Raw genomic sequence first — 25,928 nt, forward strand, 5'->3', positions numbered from 1 at the left:
ATATAATTTTCTTTTATTTTAGAATTTATATTTTTAGTAAGGTAAATATTGCATGCGACTATTCTGTATTGTCATCTTCATCCAGGAGGTGGAGCTCTTTGCTCCTTTTAATGTCTTTTACAGGCTTTCCTTTTCTATTTTGCTGAAACAAAACAAAAAGAAGCCCATTTGCACACACAAATCATATTTTTAAAAATCTGTCAAATCGTTCCACACAAGTCGACCAGTTTGTTTTCCAGACTAATTCAGATTCCTTTCTATCATTTGGCGCTGGCTTTAAACAAATCATGAAAAGGCAGAAGATGGATACATTTCAATGCAATCACTTACGGTAAGTAGACATGGGGGTAACTCTCCCATAGTGTCTTTGGATTGGATAAATATCCTTCCTGCAAAAGATAATAAAGTCTCAATTTCTAAAGTCATATAGAAGTGGAACCATTAGAAACTTTACAAACCTGCAAGACTAAATTCGGACACATAATAAACAGCAACAATATCATCCGTTAGGCTTACGCCTATTGCATTTTGATAACGCACATAAAAATGCGTGCTTTCCCGACATGCACAGAAGCGTACTGTCCTTTAGAAGATGGGTGGCGGTTGCATTAATTGTTACACTGATATTAAAGTCTTGCCTGCTCTGAAGTGGTTTTGCACAAAGCCGCCCGGATCCTCTTCTCTGATCCCTCAGAGTGCTCCTGGCCCCTCACTCCTGCCCCCACAGCAAGCAGCTTGTTATGGGGGCACCTGAGCCAAGCCGCTGCTCTGTGTATCCTTTCAGATATGGAGCTGAAGCTCAGCCCTGGCCCCCCACTCCTCATTGGCTCACCAACTGATTGACAGCAGTGGGAGCCAGTGGTGCTCACTACTGTGTCTCAGCCAATCAGGAAGGAGAGACCAGGTTATCTGAGGTTCTCATGCAAAATCGCTGGATCGTGTGGCTGCCGAGGCCAAGAGGTGCAGTTTGGAAGGAGGAGATCATTGTTGCCCACAGGCAGAAAGGTGGAATTTTTTCAGTCTCTCCTGCCCCTGTGATCACTCACAAAAAAAAAAAAAAAAAAAAAAAAATACTGCGCATTAGAAAAATGCAGGCTTAATGTGCCTCTTTGGCCCCTTTCACACATGCGGACAGTATGTCCGTATTTCATCCATCCGTTTGCGGATGAAATACGGACATACATGCATTCCTATGGGATAGCGGGTGTCTGCGGATGAACATCCGCAGACACCCGCTATTGTCCGCCTCCGCAATTGTCCGATTCTGCAGACGGAGGAAAATCCTATTTTTCTGTCCGTCTGCAGAGCGGATCGGATGAACACGGACAGACGGTCCCCATAGAGAGCTGATGGGGCGGTCCCTGCACAGTGTGCAGAAACCGCCCTGTCCGCCACCGGCTCAGCGAGGACAACGGAGCGATCCCCGCTGAGCAAGCGGATCATCAAGGGGCGGATCATTACTGATCTGTCCCATCTGAAAGGGGCCTTTGTCTTCTTGGCACCTTAGGCTGTTATCGTCTGCTTCCCATATGCAAAGGAAATGAGGACTGTTCATTAAGACTGGATTCACACCTATGCATTTTTAGTGCTTTTTGCAAATTTGCACTACAGAACTTGTTCCACAGGAAACAATGTTAAATAGAGTGTAGTGCAAAACTGCAAAATGCAAAAAGCACTAAAAATGCATAGGTGTGAATCCAGCCTAAAGGGTAAATACAATTCAGTACATTTCTCAAAGTATGTTCACACTTCCGTGTGCTTTACCCTTTCAAAACCCCTACAAGTATAGAAAAATGGACATTGATCCTGACAGAAATCCAATGAGCTTTTAAATTCCTGCTTGAGCTGACACCACTGCCTTTGGTGCATTGAAACCCCATGCAATGTTGTCAGCCTTGCCTATTTTTGGCCTTGCTGAAAATGCAATGCTGCCCGACTGACTCCAAATTCTAACTTCTTTCTCCCAGTCTGCTATGTCATGGGAGATATGGAACTGATGTAGCCACCCTGGTGGTATGATTATGTCAGATTTTTGCATTTCAAAGCGGTACAATTGTTTTGCATAGAAATTTGGCGTTTTATATTTTAGGCATGTAATTCTTAGTAATAACACACTTAAATCTGTCCAAACAAGAGTCTAATAGACATCCCGGGTATGATAAAGTTTGAAACACAAAATCATAAATTATTATTATTTTTTATAATGATTTATAGTTATTATATTATAGTAATAATAATTTTAAAAAAATTCCCCACGATTCACTAATCGCTCAATTCTGCAAGTGTTCTAATTTATTATTGCTGTTTTCTAGCTGGTCTAAAACCACTTTTGACATAAAGGGACACTTTTTGGTTGCTATGGACAATCTCAAGTTTCCAGGCAGAAACAACAGTATACAGAATATAAAAGTACATGCAGGGCGTTGGGCAAAGCACTAGGGACAAAAGGGATGTGAAATTTCATACAGTAATGTAATCTGTAAGATTACAGTATGTGTTATGAATTTTGCACTTTGAATTTTGCGCCCGGCTCCACCTCCATGCATCGAAACGCTCGCAGGAACGGAGCCCGGGACACAGAGGCATCAGGCGGAGTACAGAGCCCACAGACAGGGCGGGGAACATCTCAGGATCCTGGGGACAATGTAAGTAACCTGCACCAGGATCCGGAGATGCAATCCCAAGTGTGGCTCGAGGTTACCGCTAATGGTACTGAAATTTAACCGCAAGCCACACTCGGGAATACCGCCAGGGAGGTTAAGCAAGAATCAGGTACTTATACTATCTGCAGTCATAAATACATTTTTTTTTTTTATAGTCGGCATTTTAATCTGCATTACATTTCTTTTATAAGACATCAATTTGGCGTTCAGCTTTAGACTTTGGCCTTATTTCATAGGATACTCACTGAGGCCGCTACATACAGACTCCAAAACATGGCGGCGAGGTGAAACGCAGCTAACTGCCCGGACTCATTAAAGCGGCTTTGTTTCACCTTGGAGAGGTGGAGCCGCCTGTTTATTTTCTGGGGAGAGAAAAGAAACAAATGCTTAGAAATCACTTTTCTATTTAATATTTACATAGAATTTATGCCATCTATAGTCGCACATGTAAATGAGCTCAGCTGAAAGTAAAACATTTACAGACTTGGATACGGTTAACAAATGCTTTTATTTAGTATGTGTGTATTGTATGTACATGCAGGCAGCCATCTATATGCACATTACATAGGCAAGCTCTGCTTCCTATACAATTCTGCTGCACAGTGACGTTGCAGTACTTCTCTCTCTCAATGCAAATCATTTTCATAAAATGCCAATTGCTGACCTAGTGACTTCCATACTTTGTACCCCCTAAACAGCGAAAAAAACATGACAGCAACCAAAATTATCAATAGGCTATGCTTTAAATGCCTTTACAGCTCATCAGTTTAGTGTCAACAATAAATTAGGGACCTAGAATGATTTCTTGATTTGATGCCAGCATATGTAACAATATCCCGTATGTGCTGTGCAATAGTCCTTCACATACACATTCACATGCCCTACGCATTATGCTCCTACATGAATGCATGAGAAGTGGGTGCTTGTAAAGCGGTAGTAAACTTAATTTCCATCTTGTACCTATAGGTAAGCCTATAATAATGGCTTATCTGTAGGAAAAACGAAGATCTTACTAAACGTGCACTGTTCAGGAAATATTTCATAGTGTAACAGCTGGTGATGCCAATCTATTGCGAGTGCTGTGGCCCGATTGTGGCTCCTATGCACAAGTGCAAGAGTGAGGTCATCGTGGCTCGGCCATTCAAATGGCCGGAGCCGGCGAATCTGGAAAAAATACCAAGCAAAGAAGCAATCCCTATCAGTGGCGATAGCATGCCACTGAAGGGATCCATTTTATAGGTAAGCTCGTCATACTACTGAGTAGTGTCATACTAGCACATCATGACACGAGCCTGCAGTGGGATTTTTTAAAAAAAAATTTCTACCAGCAACTTTACTACAGTACTGCTTTAAACGAGGAGGGGAAAAAATAAAATAAAAAATAGATACATATACAGTGGGTAAAGTATTGAACACATCACCATTTTTCTACGTAAATATATTTCTAAGGTGCTATTGACATAAAATTTTCACCACATGTCGGTAACAACCCATGCAATCTATACATAAAAAGAAACCCAAAACCAATAAGTTCATAAATTAAGTTGTGTGTAATAAAATGGAATGACAAAGGGAAAAAGTATTGCACATAAAGAAAGGGAGGAGCAAAAAGGCATGGAAGACACCAGCTGAAATCCATCTGTAATTAGAAAGCAATCCCGCCCCTTGTCAGTGCAAATTAATATCAGCTGGTTCAGTCTCCATTGATGGCCTATATCAAAGGTGTCTCATTACCAAGGTGTCAAAACAAGAAACATCTCATGATGGATAAAAGCAAAGAGCTCTCTCAAGACCTTCGCAACCTTCTTTCTGCAAAACATACTGATGGCATTGGTTACAGTAGGCTTTCTAAACTTCTGGATTATGGCCCCAACAGTGCTCACTGGAACATTGAGAAGTGGAAAGAGCATAATTTCACCATAAACCGGCCATGACCAGGTTCTCCTCACAAGATTTGACAGTGGAGTGAAAAGAATTATTAGAAGAGTTGTCCAAGAGCCAAGGACCAAGGGAGTGCTCCTAATCTTAGCTCGTCATCTGCTCGTTAGCTACCTGGGAGCTAGAAGTCTTGCCGATTGATAGGGGATCAAATACTTCTTGTTTTAAAAACGCAAATCAGTAACTTTTTTGAAATGAGCTTTTCTGGATATTTTTGTTGTTATTCTGTCTCTCACTTAAAATAAACCTACAGTTAAAATTAGACTGATCATTTTTGTGTCAGTAGGCAAACGTACAAAATCAGCAGGGGATCAAATACTTTTTTCCCCTCACTGTATACACATACTATTCTTCCCTCAGCTACTTACATCTAGAACATACTCCTGTACAATGGCATGTAGTATGATTGCTATGATGATGTAAAACAAAATGGTGACCAAATCTTTTGCCCCATAGTGATAGTAGACAATCTCACCATCTGCAATAAAAAAGGAGAGACATTAATGAATTAGTGACAACATAGTGACAAAATAAATAACATACAAAAGTAGGGATGCAACGATACCGGCATCAGTGCAGATAACGAGTATTTTCACAGCACTCGTGAAAATGCTCCGATAACCGAAACCAATACTTTGTGGTGCAATACAAAATGAATGGGTTCAAATCGCACTTTAACCACTTGACCTCTGGAAGATTTACCTCCTTCCTGACCAGCCCATTTTATGTGATACATCACTGCATTATTTTAACTGACAAATATGTGGGGTCGTGCAACATTGTACCCAAATAAAATGCATGTCCTTTTTTCCCCATAGAGATTTATTTTGGTGGTATTTGATCACCTCTGTGTTTTTTATTTTTTGCGCTAAAAAAACTAAAAAAAGGACTAGTTTTTTTTTTTTTACTAGTAATGGCGGCGATCAGCAACTTCTAGCGGGACTGCGATATTGCAGCAGGCATTCGGACACTGACACCGACACCAATATAGTGATCAGTGCTAAAAATATGCACTACCACTGTACAAATGACACTGGCTGGGAAGGGGTTAATACTAGTGGCGATCAAAAGATTAAAATGTGTGCTTAGCCTGTTTTTTTTTTTGTTTTTTTTATAAACTGCGGAAGGTGCTTTTACTAGGAACAAAATAATCAATTTTTTATGGGTACATTGTAGCATGACTGAGTAATTGTCGTTCAAAGTGTGACAGCGCTATAAGATGAAAATTGGCATGGGCAGTGAAGGGGGTTTAAGTGCCCAGTAAGCAAGTGGTTAAGACTAGCGATGCACCAAATAGAAATTTGGTGCCAAAACCGATAACGGAAATGAAGGATGCACTAGGCCGAAAACCAATACTGAAAATGACAGTTTTTAATAAATATTTATATTATTTTTTTTAAATATAAAATTGTATTATATTCAACTTTTTAATTAATATCAATTTAAATTAATATGAATGTATTGTTTGCCATAATTGCCACCTTTAGTGCAAGAAAGGTCAAGAAAAATACAGTCTGCAGTCTCTAACCATCTCTTACTTAAACAAACACATTGCTAATAGTATTAGCAACATTTCCATTCGATGCACTTCTAGCAGATATAATACAGAAGATGGTCAGAGACCACAGAAATTATACAGGAGATGGTAGGAGACTGCAGAAATATATGCAGCCCCACCAGTGCCCATCATATGTAGCTTGCCGGTGCCCAGCAGCCCCATCAGTGCCCATCACATGCAGCTTGCCAGTGCCCAGCAGCCCCATCAGTGTCCATCATATGCAGCTTGCCAGTGCCCAGCAGCCCCATCAGTGTCCATCATATGCAGCTTGCCAGTGCCCAGCAGCTTTGCCAGTGCCCATCATATGCAGCCCAACCAGTGCCTATCATATGCAGCTTGCCAATGCTTACCAGCCCCATCAGCTTTACCAGTGGCCATCATAAGCAGCTCCACCAGTGCCCATCAGCGGCAATCTCTGTGTGTCGTGGAGCTGGATTTGAATTGCCCAGCCGCAGTAACAATTGTCCCGCCTCCTGTAATCACATAATCAATGTCCCACCACTGGATCAGTGTGCCATCTATCACAGGAGGGGGGACATTGTTACTGCAGCCGGGTAATTCAGCTGTGTGACACACAGATCGCGGTAAGGGGAGGAGGAGGAGGGAGTGGAGGACTGGGCAGCAATGGGCGGCACCCGGGGCAGACCATGCCCGCTTTTAGTATGGCCTTTTTATTTTTTATTCGGCCGAATGAAAAAAGTTTTCGCCCGATAATATGGTGGCCGAAATTTCGGTGCACCTCTAGTTAAGACCTACCAAGACCCCATGTAGATGTTTGTGTTCAGATTTACCAAAACCATATAATATGTAGTCAAACCTTAAGAGTTTCAATTGTATGCAATCAGGCAGGCCCTTGCACTACATGGTTTTGGTAAATCTGAAGACAAAAATCTGCAGAAAATCTAATAGTGTGTATGGGGCTGCCGCCAGGAAGTGGCTGGAAGGCGTCAGCATCTAATCTAACACTCCACAGCAATATCATGATAATGAAGAGTCTTGACTTACCCAGAGACTGGAGGCTGCTGTTATACTGAGGTAAGATGAATATGAAGGCAGTCTTAGCTGTGACCTGTGGGGAGCAAAGGAAAGGCGACTGTTAAAAGATAAGTGAAAAGTGTGACCAACTTGTATATATAAAAAAAAAAAAAAAAAACACACCACACACTCTGCATAATCCATGCATTTTCACTACTGGTCCTATAATCTATTTTTCATGAAATCATTCTTACGTTTTTCTTTATTGGCTTTTTTAAAAACAATTAAGAAACAAACTGCATTTCCATACTTCCTATCCATCATTGAGCCACACAAGCTTGTAAAAAACAAACAAACCCACAGACGCGCACAAACTATAGACATGTAACTTGTACATTCCACATAACACACCTCCGGGCAAGATAAAATATCCTTGTATGAGTAACGTCATGTTTTATATAGTCACATTCATGCAGCCAGTGAAGGAGGTTTATTTTGAAATGACTGCAAATTCATATTTTATATTTTTTTGTGTGTGTGGATATTGGTACCGAAACTGTATTTTCACGAGTACTCGTGAAAATGCTTGAGATACTGAAACTGATATTTTGCAATGTGATTTGAGTCAATACTAAATGAATGGGCGCAAATTGCTCTGCAAAGAAGCTCATCCAGTGGGCAGTTTAGTAAAAAAAAAAAAAAAAAAAAAAAATTTTTAACTTACATTAAATTGGCTGTAAAGTCAAAAGGCATTTTATCTTAATGCATTATTTACATTAAGATAAAAAAAAAAAACCTGTGTGCAGCAGCCCCCCTCATACCCGAGCTCCCCCTCTGATCTAGCGATGTTGCACGAGAGCCACAAAGTCTGGGGACTCTCCCTCCTAACTGGCTGAGACAGCAGTGGGCTCTATTGGCTCCCGCTGCCATCAAAGTCAGTGAGCCAATGATGAGAGAGGGGGGGCGGGGCTGGGCACGGCTCCAAATCTGAATTGACACACAGAGCAGCCGTTCGGCTTGGGTGCCCCCATAGCAAGCTGCTTGCTGTGGGGAACTTGGCATGAGGCAGAGGCAGGCGAGGAGCGCTGAGCAAAACCATTGTATGACATTTTTTTTTATATATATATATATATATATATATATATATATATATATATATATATATATATATAAAATAATAACAAAAAACAAACAAGACTTTAGTATCACGTTAAGTACATAGCTAGTCAAATGCAAAATCTGCATAGTGTCCCGGTCCCGCCGATGATAACAAATCACAGCCACTGGGAGGTGCTCACAGGGCTGCATCCCATATGTATAAAACAAAAAATGTCCAATCTACTGCACCTTGTAGAGTTAAAAGCTCATCAAAATTAAGAGTTTTTGATCCGTCAAGATGCTTCATCAGGTATGACAAAAATCTATATATTTTGCTAAAAAGGAGAGGTGGGGCACTGTACTTGCTTTCTGAAGACTTCTCTTTATTTCAAGAACATAGAAGGAACCCATTGCAACCTCTTACCTGGAGCACCAAGACTCCTATACCGAGTTTGAGGTCGCAATAAGCCAACCTTGGCAATAGTACCTTATAAAGTGGTTGTAAAGGCTTCATTATATGCAAGAAGGTAAAAAAAAAAAAAAAAAAACCCTACTGTGTGCTCCTTCCCCCACAGCCCCCCTAATGCTCACCTGAGCCCCCTCTTGATCCAGCAATGTGCACAAGAGCCTCAGCTGTACCAGCTCTCTCTCTCTCCTCATTGGCCGACAGCAGCAGGAGCCACTATCCCCCACTGCCGTCAATCACAGCCAGTGTGGTAATGAAAAGAGAGAGCGCAGGGGCAGGGTAAGCTGCAGCTCTATGTCTTATGGACGCATAGGGCAGGGCTCAGGAGTGAGCACACACCAGTGCTCCCATAGCAGGCAGCTTGCTATTGGGTACACTGGTCAAGGGGGAGGAGCCAGGAACACCAGAGGGAGCCAAGAGGGGGGATTGGGGCCCCTCTGTGCAAAGTCACTGCATACAGCAGGTAAAAATGGCAGGTTTATTATAAAATTCAATAAATAATAATAAAAAATAAAAATACCACCTTTGAAAGTTGTTGGACATTAAATAAAGTTTTTATGAAATGTTTTATTTATTTTTTATCTGTTCCATCCAGCAGCCGAAGACTTCTATAGCTGAGTCTCCAGCAACAAGTGTTACATTACAGACACTTCTAATTAAAGATTTAATTACTTGTGTAAATACAGTAAATCCCGCCCTTGCTCGAGGCGATCATAAAAATACAAGTTTAATTAAGCTTGATAAAAATAAACATGGTTTAACCTTTCTACAGCTAAGCAGTCATCAGACTGGCAGATTAATCAAGGGATGCTCGGCTTATTTTAGGTGGGGGCATAGACTATCAGTCTGACTTTTTTCTGGAACAAGTGATTGGCTATTCGGTAGAAGCGATTACTTCCACGGCCCAACAAATAAATGGTGCCCACACGTATCATAAAAAAAAAAAAAAATGTATAATGTATATATATATATATATATATATATATATATATATATATATATATATATATATATATTTTTTTTTTTTATTATTATTTTTTTTCTCCATCTTTTATTTAATACGTTTCTGGCCTCCACGTACACACAAAACACAGCAGGGTGTGCTTACATATGAAAATGATGATTGCACCACATGTTACATATTGCCAGGGATGGTTGAATAACAGCAATAATTCTAGGGCCATCAGTCACAATAAAACGCCAAGTTTGACGCTGCTTCACGCGCGTGTGCAATATTCACGTTGGGTATCTAGTTACTCATTACAACATTCGTTTTTATATTTTACCAAAAACTTGGGTTTGTGTGCACTGAATTTAACTTTAGTGTATTTTTTTATTTTACTGAAAATTCAAGTTTGATGAACAGGTTTGCTAATGCATATAAAAAAATAAATAAAAAAAAAACTGTCATTTTAAAAGAATATATATATACAGTGCCTTGCGAAAGTATTCGGCCCCCTTGAACTTTTCAACCTTTTGCCACATTTCAGGCTTCAAAACATAAAGATATAAAATTTTAATTTTTTGTGAAGAATCACCAACAAGTGGGACACAATTGTGAAGTGGAACGAAATCTATTGGATTTTTGAAACTTTTTGAACTAATAAAAAAATGAAAAGTGGGGCGTGCAAAATTATTCGGCCCCCTTGCGTTAATACTTTGTAGAGCCACCTTTTGCTGTGATTACAGCTGCAAGTCGCTTGGGGTATGTCTCTATCAGTTTTGCACATCGAGAGACTGAAATTCTTGCCCATTCTTCCTTGCAAAACAGCTCGAGCTCAGTGAAGTTGGATGGAGAGCGTTTGTGAACAGCAGTTTTCAGCTCTTTCCACAGATTCTCGATTGGATTTAGGTCTGGACTTTGACTTGGCCATTCTAACACCTGGATACGTTTATTTGTGAACCATTCCTTTGTAGATTTTGCTATATGTTTGGGATCATTGTCTTGTTGGAAGATAAACCTCCGTCCAGTTTCAGGTCTTTTGCAGACTCCAACAGGTTTTCATCCAGAATGGTCCTGTATTTGGCTGCATCCATTTTCCCCTCAATTTTAACTATCTTCCCTGTCCCTGCTGAAGAAAAGCAGGCCCAAACCATGATGCTGCCACCACCATATTTGACAGTGGGGATGGTGTGTTGAGGGTGATGAACTGTGTTTCTTTTACGCCAAACATATCGTTTTACATTGTGGGCAAAAAGTTCGATTTTGGTTTCATCTGACCAGAGCACCTTCTTCCACATGTTTGGTGTGTCTCCCAGGTGGCTTGTGGCAAACTTTAGACAAGACTTTTTATGGATATCTTTGAGAAATGGCTTTCTTCTTGTCACTCTTCCATAAAGGCCAGATTTGTGCAGTGTACGACTGATTGTTGTCCTATGGACAGACTCTCCCACCTCAGCTGTAGTTCTCTGCAGTTCATCCAGAGTGATCATGGGCCTCTTGGCTGCATCTCTGATCAGTCTTCTCCTTGTCTGAGCTGAAAGTTTAGAGGGACGGCCAAGTCTTGGTAGATTTGCAGTGGTCTGATACTCCTTCCATTTCAAAATGATCGCTTGCACAGTGCTCCTTGGGATGTTTAAAGCTTGGGAAATCTTTTTGTATCCAAATCCGGCTTTAAACTTCTCCACAACAGTATTACGGACCTGCCTGGTGTGTTCATTGGTCTTCATGATGCTCTCTGCGCTTTCAACAGAACCCTGAGACTATCACAGAGCAGGTGCATTTATACAGAGACTTGATTACACACAGGTGGATTCTATTTATCACCATCAGTCATTTAGGACAACATTGGATCATTCAGAGATCCTCGCTGAACTTCTGGAGTGAGTTTGCTGCACTGAAAGTAAGGGGGCCGAATAATTTTGCACGCACCACTTTTCAGTTTTTTATTTGCTAAAAAAGTTTAAAATATCCATTAGATTTCGTTCCACTTCACAATTGTGTCCCACTTGTTGGTGATTCTTCACAAAAAATTTAAATTTTATATCCTTATGTTTGAAGCCTGAAATGTGGCAAAAGGTTGAAAAGTTCAAGGGGGCCGAATACTTTCGCAAGGCAGTGTGTGTGTGTGTGTGTGTGTGTGTGTGTGTGTGTGTGTATTCTCTATCTTTAAATGCAGCTCAGTATTAGCCAATGTGTCCATGTACATTATGGGGTTTATATTTTTAAATTAGAGCAGCACTTTGGGGCACAATAAAATACACAAAACCTGCATGTAAGCAGAAGGGTGGTCCTTCAACTACAGCATGTATGTGGACGGGGTCTACTCGCCAGCCACGCGAGGGTACCTTTCACGTGATATGCACTCATTAATGCCCGGGACCAGATGGAGACTGTGGTCAGGTGAAGAATCAAACATTAGGGCAGTTTTCCCCGACTTAGAAATGAGCCTTCGCTGTGTGCAGCCATAAAGCGTAGAGTTCCTCTGAAAAGCGACTTGTCCCATGTCACTGCACACCAACTTGTATGTTACATTAGGGACATGCTAAACCTTTGCCCTCTCCACTAGTCCAGCATGCAGTGCATCTGGAAAGTATTCACAGTGCTTCACTTTTTCCACATTTTGTTATATTACAGCCTTATTAGAAAATGAATTAAATTCATTATTTTCCACAAAATTCTGCAAACAATACTCCATAATGACATTAAAGAAGTTTGATTGAAATCTTTGAAAATGTATTAAAAAAAAAAAAAAAAGGAAGGAAAGAAATCCTATGTACATAAGTATTCACAGCCTTTGCTCAATACTTTGTTGAAGCACCTTTGGCACCAATTACAGCCTCAAGTCTTTTTGAGTATGATGCTACAGGCTTGACATACCTATTTTTTGGGCAGTTTCTTCCATTCTTCTTTGCAGTACCTCTCAAGCTCCATCAGGTTGGATGGGGAGTGCCGGGGCACAGCCATTTTCAGATCTCTCCAGAGATATTCAATCAGGTTCAAGTCCGGGCTCTGGCTGGGCCATTCAAGGACATTCAGAGAGTTGTCCCATAGCCACTCCTTTGTTATCTTGGCTGTGCTTGAGGTTGTTGTCCTGTTGGAAGATGAACCTTCATCCCAGTCTGAGGTCCAGAGCACTTTGAAGCAGGTTTTCATCAAGGGTGTCTCTGTACTGATTAGTCTCCCAGTTTCTGATGCTGAAAAACAGACCCACAGCATGATGCTGCCACCACAATGCTCTACCGTGGGAATGGTATTGGCCAGGTGATGAGCGGAGTCTGGTTTTCTCCAGACATGACCCTTGCCATTCCGGCCAAAGAGTTCAAATTTTGTTTCATCAGACCAGAGAAAGTTGATTCTCATGGTCTGAGAATCCTTCAGGTGCCAAAGCTCCAGACGGGCTATCATGTGCCGTTTACTGAGGAGTGGCTTCCGTCTGGCCACTCTACCATACAGGCCTGATTGGTGGAGTGCTGCAAAGATTTTTTTTGTAAGGTTCTCCTCTCTCCACAGAGAAACACTGAAGCGCTGTCAGAGTGACCATCACGTTCTTGGTCACATCCCAGATTAAGGCCCTTCACCCCCCTCCCATCGCTCAGTTTGGGCGGATGGCCAGCTCTAGGAAGAGTCCTGGTGGTTCCATACTTCATCCATGTACGGATGATGGAGGTCACTGTGCTTTTGGGACATTCAATGCTGTAGAAATGTTTCTGTACCCTTCCCCAGATCTGTGCCTCGATACAATCCAGTCTCGGAGGTCTACAGACAATTCCTTGGACTTCACAGCTTGGTTTGTGCTCTGACATGCACTGTATACTGTGGGACCTTGTATATAGACAGGTGTGTGCCTTTCCAAATCATGTCCAATCAACTGAATTTACCACAGATGGACTCCAATCAAGTTGTAGAAACATCTCAAAGATGATCAGTGGAAAAAGGATGCACCTGAGCTAGATTTTGAGAATCATGGCAAAGGCTGTGAACACTTATGTACGTGCGATTTTTTTTGCTTTTTCATTTTTAATAAAATTTGCAAAGATTTCAAACAAACTTCTTTTATGTTGTCATTATGAGTTATTGTTTGGAGAACTTTGAGGAAAATAAAGCTGTAGCATAACAAAAATGTGGAAAATGTGAAGCACTGAACACTTTCCAAATGCACTGTGCCTCTGTTCCCTCACTCCCAGCAATCCATTGGGGTCCAGTCGAGCCAGTCCTCGTGTTTGCTCTCACTTAACTCTGTCCTTCCTGTACCACGTGACCAGGCCACGGATATCTGAAACGCTAGTCTGTATCCAGTTGCCATGGGAGATGGACTGATAGGGAGGGAGCCAGAACAGCGACCCCTTGGTACCAGCGGACCTGCCACTTTACCAGGTACCATGCCTAACAACTGGTTACTTGAACCTTACATGGTTACCCATAGCAACTGCACCCCTCTTCTTGTTCTACCAGGTTAACCTTTCAAAGTAGTGTTGCATCATACCCCTCTGTGTTTTACAGACCCAGGTTCTTTAGTAAACACCAGAACCAAACGTGAACCCTTTGAATAACTTCAGACCAGGCTTAGAAGGTCAATGCAATTTTACTGTTAAAATGCTGCATGTACATAATTAATTAAGTCCTTTCCTAAGCCTAAGATAACCTAGTGTCCCAAGCATACCCCCATGGAGGTGAGAAGTCCATGATGGCAATGTCCATGGCCTGGATGCTATCCGTGACTCCTGGTCTCTTCAGTGTAACACTTGCTCTCACAAATGCGTCTATGATCCACCTATACCCATGTCCCTGATCTTAGCTGTCCTCCTCTTTATAGAACAGGTGGGCCCATCAAAACCAAAAGGCTGGGGACTGAGTTGAAAATGTTTAACCCTTTCCCCAGCCTGGCCCGGCTGGTGGAAAACTGCACACGCATTTCCAACCTGCGTTCTGGCATAATTTACTCATATGCGTGTAATTGTAGACTAGTGGCGAGAACAAATGACTATTCTAGGCACTAGAATGAAATGACATGTATACGCCATCAATGTACGGAAATACGTGGCAGGTTGAGCGTCTTTTCTGCTGGATGTTTGCCAGTTCCTGGGAGAAAGATAAAAAAGTGTAAATGGACATATTTTAATACGCCGTAGGTGTCCTAACAGACTGGTTGGGGATCGTGGTCACAGTGAAGCGGAATGCCAGGATTGGTGTGATAGATCTCTTTGAAAGATTTCCTAGAAGACACAGTTTGTGTCTGGGCTTCTGTTTCTCTGTTGCTAGGCAACAATGCAGACAGCAATACGCGTCTCCGAGATAGCACTGCTCACATTCTAGGTCTGTCATACAACCCCAAATTACACCCAACCAGTAGGATCCAGGAAAACGCCTTATATATTGTTAAAGATAAAGGAGCAGCTAGGCCTAGGACAATGGGGTCCAAGCATGGCTACCATTACCCAACAGTGGGCCTATCACCAAATCTCACCCTCCACAAATAAGGGGCCAGCCTAGAACAGTTCACATGGGGAGGAAGGGGGAAACTGGCATGAATAAAGAAGAGTGAGACATATTTATTATGTTCAGAAATATAGTGTTGTCCTGAGCAGACATGAGAATAAGTCCTATGCAATCCCATACCGAGATACAACAGACACCACTAATCACTACCAGGAGGAAAGAAAGGCTACTGTGCAAACATGAAGAATAAAAACAGATACTGAGAATTACCCCCCACAGCATACAGGACAAGAGAAGTAGTACTGTGCACAGTCCATATATACAGAATAAGAACAGATACTGAGAATTACACCCAGCCTACAGGACAAGAGAAGTAGTACTGTGCACAGTCCATATATAAAGAAGCAGGACAGATACTGAGAATTACACCCAGCCTACAGGACAAGAGAAGTAGTACTGTGCACAGTCCATATATACAGAATAAGAACAGATACAAAGGCCCCTTTCACACTGGGGTGCTTTGCAGGTGCTACAGCACTAAAAATAGCGCCTGAAAAGCGCCCTGAAACAGCCGCTGCTGTCTCTCCAATGTGAAAGCCCTGGAGCGGTGCGCTGGCCGGACGCTCATAAAAGTCCTGCTAGCAGCATCTTTGGAGTAGTGAAATCAATGGGGCAGAGCAGCTATACTGCTGGCATAGCACTGCTGTAGCAGCACCTTGCGGTGGCCAAATAGCGCTGCTAAAACAACGCTAAAAATAGCGCCACTTTACCGCCGACGCCGCCACCATCTCAGTGTGAAAGGGGCCTAAGAATTACACCCAGCATACAGGACAAGTGATACTGTGCAGAGTCCATACATACAGAATAAGAACATATACTGAGAATTAGACCCAGCATACAGGACAAGAGAAGTGCTACTGTGCAGAGTGCATACATACAGAAGCAGGACAGATACCGAGAATTACACCCAGCATACAGGACAAGAGAAGTGCTACTGAAGTGCTACTGTGCACAGTCCATATATACAGAATAAGAACAGATACCGAGAATTACACCCAGCATACAGGACAAGAGAAGTGGTACTGTGCAGAGCCCATACATACAGAAGCAGGACATATACTGAGAATTACACCCAGCATACAGGACAAGAGAAGTGGTACTGTGCAGAGTGCATACATACAGAAGCAGGACAGATACTGAGAATTACACCCAGCATACAGGACAAGAGAAGTGGTACTGTGCAGAGTGCATACATACAGAAGCAGGACAGATACTGAGAATTACACCCAGCATACAGGACAAGAGAAGTGGTACTGTGCAGAGCCCATACATACAGAAGCAGGACATATACTGAGAATTACACCCAGCATACAGGACAAGAGAAGTGGTACTGTGCAGAGTGCATACATACAGAAGCAGGACAGATACTGAGAATTACACCCAGCATACAGGACAAGAGAAGTGGTACTGTGCAGAGTGCATACATACAGAAGCAGGACAGATACTGAGAATTACACCCAGCATACAGGACAAGAGAAGTGGTACTGTGCACAGTGCATACATACAGAAGCAGGACAGATACTGAGAATTACACCCAGCATACAGGACAAGAGAAGTGGTACTGTGCAGAGCCCATACATACAGAAGCAGGACATATACTGAGAATTACACCCAGCATACAGGACAAGAGAAGTGGTACTGTGCAGAGTGCATACATACAGAAGCAGGACAGATACTGAGAATTACACCCAGCATACAGGACAAGAGAAGTGGTACTGTGCAGAGTGCATACATACAGAAGCAGGACAGATACTGAGAATTACACCCAGCATACAGGACAAGAGAAGTGGTACTGTGCACAGTGCACACATACAGAAGCAGGACAGATACTGAGAATTAGACCCAGCATAAAGCAATAATGGACAGGAAAGAATGTCCTATGCACATGCAGACGGGGTAATTTTTCAGCTAACTTGCTGTAAAAGTTATGAGTGCTCAAATTCAAAAACAAACCCGCCAGAAATCCTATTGTTTGAACTGGCCAGTTCTGTTGATGGAGGTTTCCAGCAAGAACAGTCCCATAGACTCATGTTCCTGGACATTTCATTGGCTCGGTCTGCCTTTGGCCTGGAGCCAGTCCTCCATCCACGCCGTCTCTGCGGCTGAGCCTTACTCAGTTCCTGTTGTCGGTTTCTTGGCCCTGGGTTTGCCCCAAGAACAGTCGCTGTGTGAGGAATTCCCTCGTCTTATCAGGCAAGCCAGAATATCATGTAACAGACCTTCCTCCCCTATAGAGGAGAGGCAAAGTCCCAGGAAAACCAAGGCCTGAGACAATATTGCAGCTTTTATCTGCAGTGGGCAGTTCTTTCATGTCAGCAAAGTACATATAGAGACCACCAACAAGTACCAGGATTCTCCACTATATACTATGAAGTGTATTTATAAAAAATTAAATAAAAATAAACCTAACAGTGCTATTAGTCTTGTGACACGGCATGTATATTAGTTCTGTGTGAATGCCATCAAATGTTAGGCTTTTTCCCCCTTTAGGTTGAATGTTCTTCATTAATAAGACAATCAGGAGTCAGGAAGATACCACCTTATGGCCACTAGATGGTGCAGAGTCATATTACAGGTGGTCCACACAGCTGTGTACAGTCAGCCTGTTCAAATCAATGACAGGTGGACAGCTGGACCATCGTACACATCACTGGGTGTACATCCATGCACAGCTCAGAATGCAGTCTGTCTTTCTCAGCCATCCCACACGGATGTACACCCATGGATGATCCGTGAAGATCTGTGAAGCTGTCCACCTGCCATTAATTTGAGCAGGCAGACCGCAGGCGGCTGCATGGACCATCTGTGCCTCCCGAACACGCCAACACAGAAACATCCGTCGCCTGGTGACACACACACACTATATTGTCAAAAGTATTGGGACACCATAAAGACATGGCTGAAACGAGTTTAGAGTGGAGGAACTTGACTGGCCTGCACAGAGTCCTGACCTCAACAAATCAGAACACCTTTGGGATGATTTAGAGCGGAGACTGTGAGCCAGGCCTTCTCATCCAACATCAATGCCTGGCCTCACAAAATGCGCTTCTGGAAGAATGGTCAAACATTCCCATAGACACTCTTAAACCCTGCGGACAGCCTTCCCAGAAGAGTTGAAGTTGTTATAGCTGCAAAGATCGGGCCAACGCAATATTGAACCCTACTGATTAAAACCGGGATGCCATTAAAGTTCATGTGCGTATAAAAGGCAGGTGTCCTAATACAATATAGTGTATGTGCAGAGTGTGGAGGCATTAAAGCCTACCCTTTTGCTGCAGCACAGGTTAGCAATTCTCAAGATTCACATTTTAGGGGGGAAAAAAATAAAAATAATAAAACGAAGACTGTGAAGACATTCAGCTGTATAACAATGATTCATTCAAAAGGACAGAATGGATGAGTGTTTTCCCAAAATGTCAGGGGAGCGGATTTTTCCGAGGGTCATTTTTTCCCGTTTCCAGGGTGAAGAGTATGGCTCATGCACTGCAGAAACAGACGGGACTTGCAGTGCTGGATTTTATTCCTGATGGGAAAAACAAACAATACATTTCACTGCCGTCCTATAGGCTTCCTAATCACCGCTTCTGCCTCTTCCAACCAGGCCTCCAATTCCAGTTGGTACGACTGCCCTCCACAATGCCACTCTTCTTGCAGGTCCCCCCACCGGTCTGGTCACCCTCTTAAAGAGGAACTGCAGTCTGCTCGCAAAATTTGTAATAAAAACATCTTTGCCATTCTGAAGCTTCCCTCCAACCACTTTCCATATATACTGTGATTCTGCAGATACCTGGTATTTGCACCCACTTCTGGACATAGATATCTGCAAAATTGAGGGTATCTACACCACCCCCCCCCCCCCGCATCCCAGTGACAGCAGGGACTATCCGTAATGCGCAGCGCGACTCAAGTATGGGCAGTAGGGAACCCGGAAGTGAGGCTTCACTTCCATATTCCCTTGGCGAAGATGGCAGCACCCGAGAGCCGGGCGCCCTGGACAGGTAAGTGTCCATATTTTAAAAGTCAGCAGCTGCAGTATTTGTAGCTGCTGAACAAATAAATACATTTGGGCGGAACTCCCGATTTAAACTGACAGCAGTAGGGCCATGCAGCGCTGTACACAAACAAAAGTTTGATCATTTCCCCCCCCCCCCCCCCCCCTCACAAAATAGAACTTTCTTTTGCTGGTATTTGATGACCACTGGGTTTCCAATCTTTTGTGGTATAAGCAAAAAAATACAGACAATTTTGAAAAGAAAAAAATAAATTTATATCTTATATAATTTTTTTTTTACTTTCTGCTGTAAATAGAGCTGCACGATTAATCGTTAAAACATTGAGATCTCGATTTGACTCCTCTACACTCTTAATCCAGCCTTTCCAGAGCCTTCGCCCTGCTCACAGCTGTCAAAAAAAAAAAAAAAAAAACACAAAAAAATAAATAAAAAAAAACAGCCATTTGAGCAGAGCTGAAAAAGACAGATACAAAGAAACAAACATTGTATCATCTTATCTGTCCTTCTGTTTATTTATTAACAGATTAAAAAAGTATTTAATCTGCATAGGATGCATTAAGGTGAAAAAACATCTACTGACCTGAGCCCTGGAATGTCCCATGGCAGAGACACGCTCTTCCTCTGCCCAGGGTTCTCGCTCTTGCTTGGATAGATTGATAGCAGCGCAGCCATTGGCTCCCACTGCTGTCAATCAAATCCAATGACTCTGAGCCGAGTACAGCATTCTGTGTCTATGGATGCAAGTCCTGGACTCGGGAGCACGCCCACAAGGTAATCCCTACCCCCCCCCCCCCCCCAGGAGAGCGCTTCTCTTAGGGGGTTACACGATGCGGGGGAGGATGATTGGGGCCACTCTGTGCAAATGAACTGCACAGAGAAGGCAAGTATGACATGTTTATCATTTAAAAAAACTAAAAAACTAAAAAGAAAACACAAAAGCTTTACAATCAATTTAAGGGGAGCTGACTGTATTAACAATGCTATGTTAGTACAGCGATCTCCCCGCTGAGCTATTGTGTTCTGACCATACCCCCACCGCCAAAGCATGCTGGTCGGCACTCGCAGACATTGGCTGCAAGAGCTGATTGGATGCCAAAACAGATGCTGGTTTTTCCAGCATGTTTGCTCGGCAGAAGGCGGACAGGCTGCTGTACACGCTGGCTGATTATAATATATATTCAGCCCATGTGTACCAACCTTTAAATGATGTCATCAAGTACAACGCAGGACTAGACTGGCACCACTGGTCCGGTTTTATAGGATGGCATAAGAGTGCCTTTCTACATTCTGGGGCTGGAGGGAAAAAAGGTTCGCTGGCTATCTTGGGGCGGTGCAGTAAAGTAACACAATGTTAATTCAACACAGAACACTAGCAGTATATGCATTATTGGGGCGGGGGTCTAATTGTTTAGCATCTGTTTAGAAGAGGCTTTATTGCAGAACTGAAGCCCCCCCCCCCAAAAAATAAAAAAATAAAAAAAAAAATCACCAAAAGATAAAACGGAATAATCTATATTAAAAAGATACAAAAACAATACCAGCTTTTGATGAAAAAAATAAATTAAAAAAACTATTTCAATCTAGACATTTCCCCTGCACTACTTTTGTTCTGCCACTAGATGTCCTCAGTCCGATGGAGGGTTTGAGCTATGGTGTACAGACACTTAAAGCCCATTCTGTCAGTGGTTGGCTTTATGTAAAGCAAACCTTCACCCTAAATGAACTTTAGTTTGCTTTTTTCTTTATTATTAAATTTATGGATTTTTGTTGTGCATCTATCTTACACCCATGGCTGCAGTGGTAGAGGATACCCGTACGTGTAATTTTTGTTAATTTTTTTGTTCCGCTACCTTTTTTCCTTTAAAAATTCCCTCCACTTCCTGCCCTAGTTGCCGTGGCGATGTATGTCATATCTGGTCTCCCACTGACTCCTGGGATATCAGTGTCATCAATCCCAGGAGTCAACGGGCATCCTCTGCTTCCGGCATCGCATTATTTCCAAACCAGAAATGATGAGATGCCAGGCGGCACTTCTTTGTGTTGATTGGCAGGTTGCCATCACAACGGGGTGGGAACTTCCGCCAAAGCTGCCATTGCTACAGCAATCTGCAATCAACAGTGTCCCTGACTGCGCAAGATGAGGAGGTGCATGCTGGGTAGCCAGTTGCACCAACTTCCAAAAACAAGTACAAGCGGGATGCCCACAGTAGCAATGGACGCTGCCTGCATACCTGGGGACATTGAGTAAATGAAGATTTATAGGTAACATCAATTATTATACTGATAATAACCGTATCCAGTTTTGATGGTACTAGCAAAGAGGGGGGGGGGGGGGGGTGCTTTTATTTATTGACACGGATTAATAAATTGACACGGAGACTGGAACTCCACTTTAAAGGGTTACTAAACCCTGGACCTGCATTCACTATATCTGGTCTCCCACAGGACACAGAACATGGAAATGCAATTATTTTAGTAAATATAAACTGCTAAATATCTTTTCTCATCAGCAGTATATAGCAGTCGTATGACTGCTATCATTGTCTGGTTAAAGCTTGTAGGAGGAGTTTTCGTACTCTGCACTGGTTGTCCCATCAGGATCCAGGACCCCCGACCCTCTGTCTGAACATTACTGATTGGCCCTGTGCTCATCACATACAGTCTCCCAAGGAAAAAAATGAATATATAAATGAATAATATATATATATATATATATATATATATATATATATATATATATATATATATATATATATATATATATATATATATATATATATATATATATACACACACACACACACACACACACATCTCTAGCAATACACACCAAACTGAGCATGTGCAGAACGACTCCAGTAACTGTCTTATCCGGACATGTTTTGGGGACAATGCAAGAGGAGCAGGATCTCTGCATACAGGATCAAACAGCTTTTACAAAATGCAGAGGATTAACCCCTCAGGTTGCACAGGGAGTATAACAAGCATGCTTTACTGCATATACAGACAGTTGGGGGTTAAGTAACACTTTAAGCCCCCCGATACGCAGATTCTGCACGTCTGCTACAAAGCTTTGGGTCCGGCAAAACCCTGCATCATATCTGTACTTGCGTGGCATTCCCACACATGTGCAAAGACAGGCTCTGCTATGGAAGTTTCAAACCTACTGTTTTTTTTTTTTTTTGCACAAGAAAACTGCTGTGCGTGCGCAGATGGGCTGAAGAGCTTTGTCAGGACCTGAAGACCAGCCACAGCCCTTCAACGCATGAGCACCCGCACCAAGATAATGAAAATGGCAGCGCAGGAGGAGGGTGGAGCCCAACAAAAAAGGCGGCTGAATTGACTCTTTATGGCCTGGTTCACATGGGTGTGATTTCAGATGCAATTTGAGGCACACAGAATCACATGACAATGGTGCTTGTTCACATCAAAGCAGCTGCGATGTGACTTTAGAGAAGATACCTGTACTACTTTGGCTGCGATGCATTGCGATTTTCTTACCCATAAGCCTCATTAGAGATGCATCAAAAATCACATGTACACATATATTTATGTGTTTTTTATGCAATTACAGTGATACGTAAAGCGAAGGGCACATTTTTGGCGCTACATAAAATACTTGTAATACAGTATATCCGGCAAGTATTCACAGTGCTTCACTTTTTCAAATTATTTACAATAAAAAAAAAAAAAAATATATATATATATATATATATATATATATATATATATATCCCACCCACGTACATAATTATTCATAGCCTTTTGCTCAATACTTTGTTGAAGCACCTTTGGCACCAATTTATTACAGCCTCAAGTCTTATTGAGTATGATGCTACAAGCTTGGCACACCTAATTTTGGGCAGTTTCTCCCATTCTTCTTTGCAGAACCTCTCAAGCTCCATCAGGTTGGATGGGGAGCGTCGGTGCACAGCCATTTTCAGATCTCTCCAGAAATGATCAAGCGGACTCAAGTCTGGACTCTGGCTGGGTCACTCAAGGACTGTCACAGAGTTGTCCTGTGGCCACTCCTTTGTTATCTTGGATGTGTGCTTAAGGTCGCTGAACTTTTGGAAGGCGAACCTTCAACTCAGTCTGAGGTCCAGAGTGCTCTGGTACAATTCCGCGTTAATCTTTCCTTTGATACTGACTAGTCTCCCAGTTCCTGCCGCTGAAAAACCTTCCCACAGAATGATGCAGCGACCACCATGCTTCACTGTAGGGATGGTATTGGCCAGGTGATGAGCGGTGCCTGGTATCCTCCAGACATGACGCTTGCCATTCAGGCCAAAGAGTTCAATCTTTGTTTCATCAGACCAGACAATTTTGTTTCTCGTGGTCTCAGAGCCCTTCTTCAGGTGCCTTTTGGCAAAGTCCAGGTGGGCCGTCATGTGCTGTTTACTGAGGAGTGGCTTCGGTCTGGCCACTGAACCATACAGGCCCGATTGGTGGAGTACTGCAGAGATGGTTGTTCTTCTGGAAGGTTCTCCTCTCTCCACAGAGAAAAGCTTGAGCTCTGTCAGAATGACCATCAGGTTCTTGGTCACCTCCCTGACTAAGGCCCTCCTACCATGATCACTTAGTTTGGTGGGGTGGCCCACTCTAAGAAGAGTCCTGGTGGTTCCAAACTTCTTCCATTTACAGATTTTTGAAGCCACTGTGCTCATTGGGACCCTAAATGCTTCAGAAATGTTTCTGTACCCTTCTCCAGAAGGGACCTTATATAGTGCAATCAACTGAAATTACCACAGGTGGACTCGTTGTAGAAACATCTCAAGGGTGATCAGTGGAAACAGGATGCACCCAAGCTCAATTTTAAGTGTCATGGCAAAGGCTGTGAATACATATCTACATGTGATTTTTTTTTTTTGTTTTAATATTTAAAAAAAAAAAATTGCAAAAAATGTCAAACAAACTTCTTTCACGTTGTCATTATGGGGTATAGTTTGTAGAATTTTGAGGAAAATAATGAATTGAATCCATTTTAGAATAAGGCTGTAACATAACAAAATGTGGAAAAGGTGAAGCGCTGTGAATACTTTTCGGATGCACTGTAAATAAATCAATTGCTGATCATAAAAACTAAAAAACACTCCGTTTTTCTTTTCCCTCATGTGCCTGTTACCAGATTTTGTGCTTTGCATATGAATTTCCTCAACACCTGGTGTTTTTCATTAGCAGATTTCGGTGCATTCAAAATAAGAAAAAAAAAAAAAATGCAGCTCTAGTTTCATTATTTCAAGCATCCGGGAGGACGACACAACTGTTCCACTTACACACTCTGGGAGTGAAAAAAAGAACGCCTAGCAACACAACCAACTTTTTTTTTTTTTGGGCTTTTTTTGTGCACCCCTTCTTCCTTTCCGTTCCTTCTCCTCTGCAATGTGAAAACGTGGCACTCAGCAGCCAGGAGTGAAAAAAAAAAAAAATCTATAAAAAATAAAGAGCAGGGAGACGAGAAAAATGAAAGCCATTTATAGAGAGGTCTGGTCAGAGAGTGGCAGGTTTTCCCAGGTGTACAAGGCCGAGGTTGTCTGAAACACTGCGCTCACTCAAAGCCTCAGCCTCTGAACTGCAGGCGGAGGGAAAGAAAAAAAAAAAAATCTCTGAGGAACGGATTCCTCACATACCTTGGCTCAGAGCTGGAGATCCTGCAAACTCGCCTGCAACTTCCTGCAGACAATAAAAGAAGCCACATTCACAGCTCTCTCTTCCTTCTGTCAGGTTTTAGGCCTAGTCTGTGTCTGCGAGGAGCTGCAGGAGGTACCTCACAAACCGCGGCATCAAAGGGAGAAAGGCAATTCTTTACATTTCAGCTGGTCCACAAGGTTCCAGCAATTTTTGTTTAAAATGATTTTCCAGCAGAATAAGTCAGTCAATGTTTTCACACCCTCAATTTGGGTAGAATGCAAAAAACACATTCAAAAAGATAACAAAAAACGTAAAAGGAATGCAGAACAAGCATATATAAAAAATGTTCAATGTACATAAAAATAAAATTATGTGTATACATATTATATAATATTTATTTTTACATACAATTATATATATATATATATATATATATATATATATATATATATATATATATATATATATATATATATATATATATATATATATATATATATACATATACACATATACATACATACACACACACACACACACACACACACACACACACACACACACAGTATCTCACAAAAGTGAGTGCACCCCCCTCACATTTTTGTACATATATATTTTATTACATCTTTTCATGTGACAACACTGTAGGAATGACACTTGGCTACAATGTAAAGTAGCGAGTGTACAGCTTGTATAATGTGTAACGGTGTCAATTTGCTGTCCCCTCAAAATAACTATATACACATACATGCATGTAAAGTAGTGAGTGTGCAGCTTGTATAACAGTGTAAATTTGCTGTCCCCTCTAAATAACTCAACACACAGCCATTCATGTCTAAACTGCTGACAACAAAAGTGAGTACACCCCTAAGTGAAAATGTTAAAATTGGGCCCAATTAGCCATTTTCCCTCCCCGTTGTCAGGTGACTCATTAATGTTACACGGTCTCAGGTGTGAATGGGGAGCAGGTGTGCTAAATTTGGTGTCATCGCTCTCACTCTCATACTGGTCGCTGGAAGTGCAACATGGCACCTCATGGCAAGGATCTAAAAAGAATTGTTGCTCTACAGAAAGATGGTCTAGGCCAGTGATGGTGAACCTTGGCACTCCAGATGTTTTGGAACTACATTTCCCATGATGCTCATGC

At 42.1% G+C, this 25,928-nt stretch overlaps 1 protein-coding gene across 1 annotated transcript in view; it reads right to left on the bottom strand.

The window, feature by feature from the left end:
• The window catches only part of TRAM2 (translocation associated membrane protein 2), a 71,018-nt gene that overhangs the window by 19,964 nt on the left and 25,126 nt on the right, over positions 1-25,928 (bottom strand). Inside the window, exons 2-5 of the mRNA XM_077489027.1 lie at positions 7,165-7,228; positions 4,970-5,079; positions 2,909-3,025; positions 331-389 (exon numbers count right to left, since the gene is read on the bottom strand). Coding sequence (XP_077345153.1) covers positions 331-389; positions 2,909-3,025; positions 4,970-5,079; positions 7,165-7,228 — 350 coding nt within the window. The remainder of the gene's footprint in view (positions 1-330; positions 390-2,908; positions 3,026-4,969; positions 5,080-7,164; positions 7,229-25,928) is intronic.

Source organism: Lithobates pipiens, unplaced genomic scaffold (genome assembly GCF_037356315.1).
Source record: "Lithobates pipiens isolate NorthernLeopardFrog02 unplaced genomic scaffold, aLitPip1_a1.2 Scaffold_18, whole genome shotgun sequence".
NCBI classification, from domain to species: domain Eukaryota; kingdom Metazoa; phylum Chordata; class Amphibia; order Anura; family Ranidae; genus Lithobates; species Lithobates pipiens.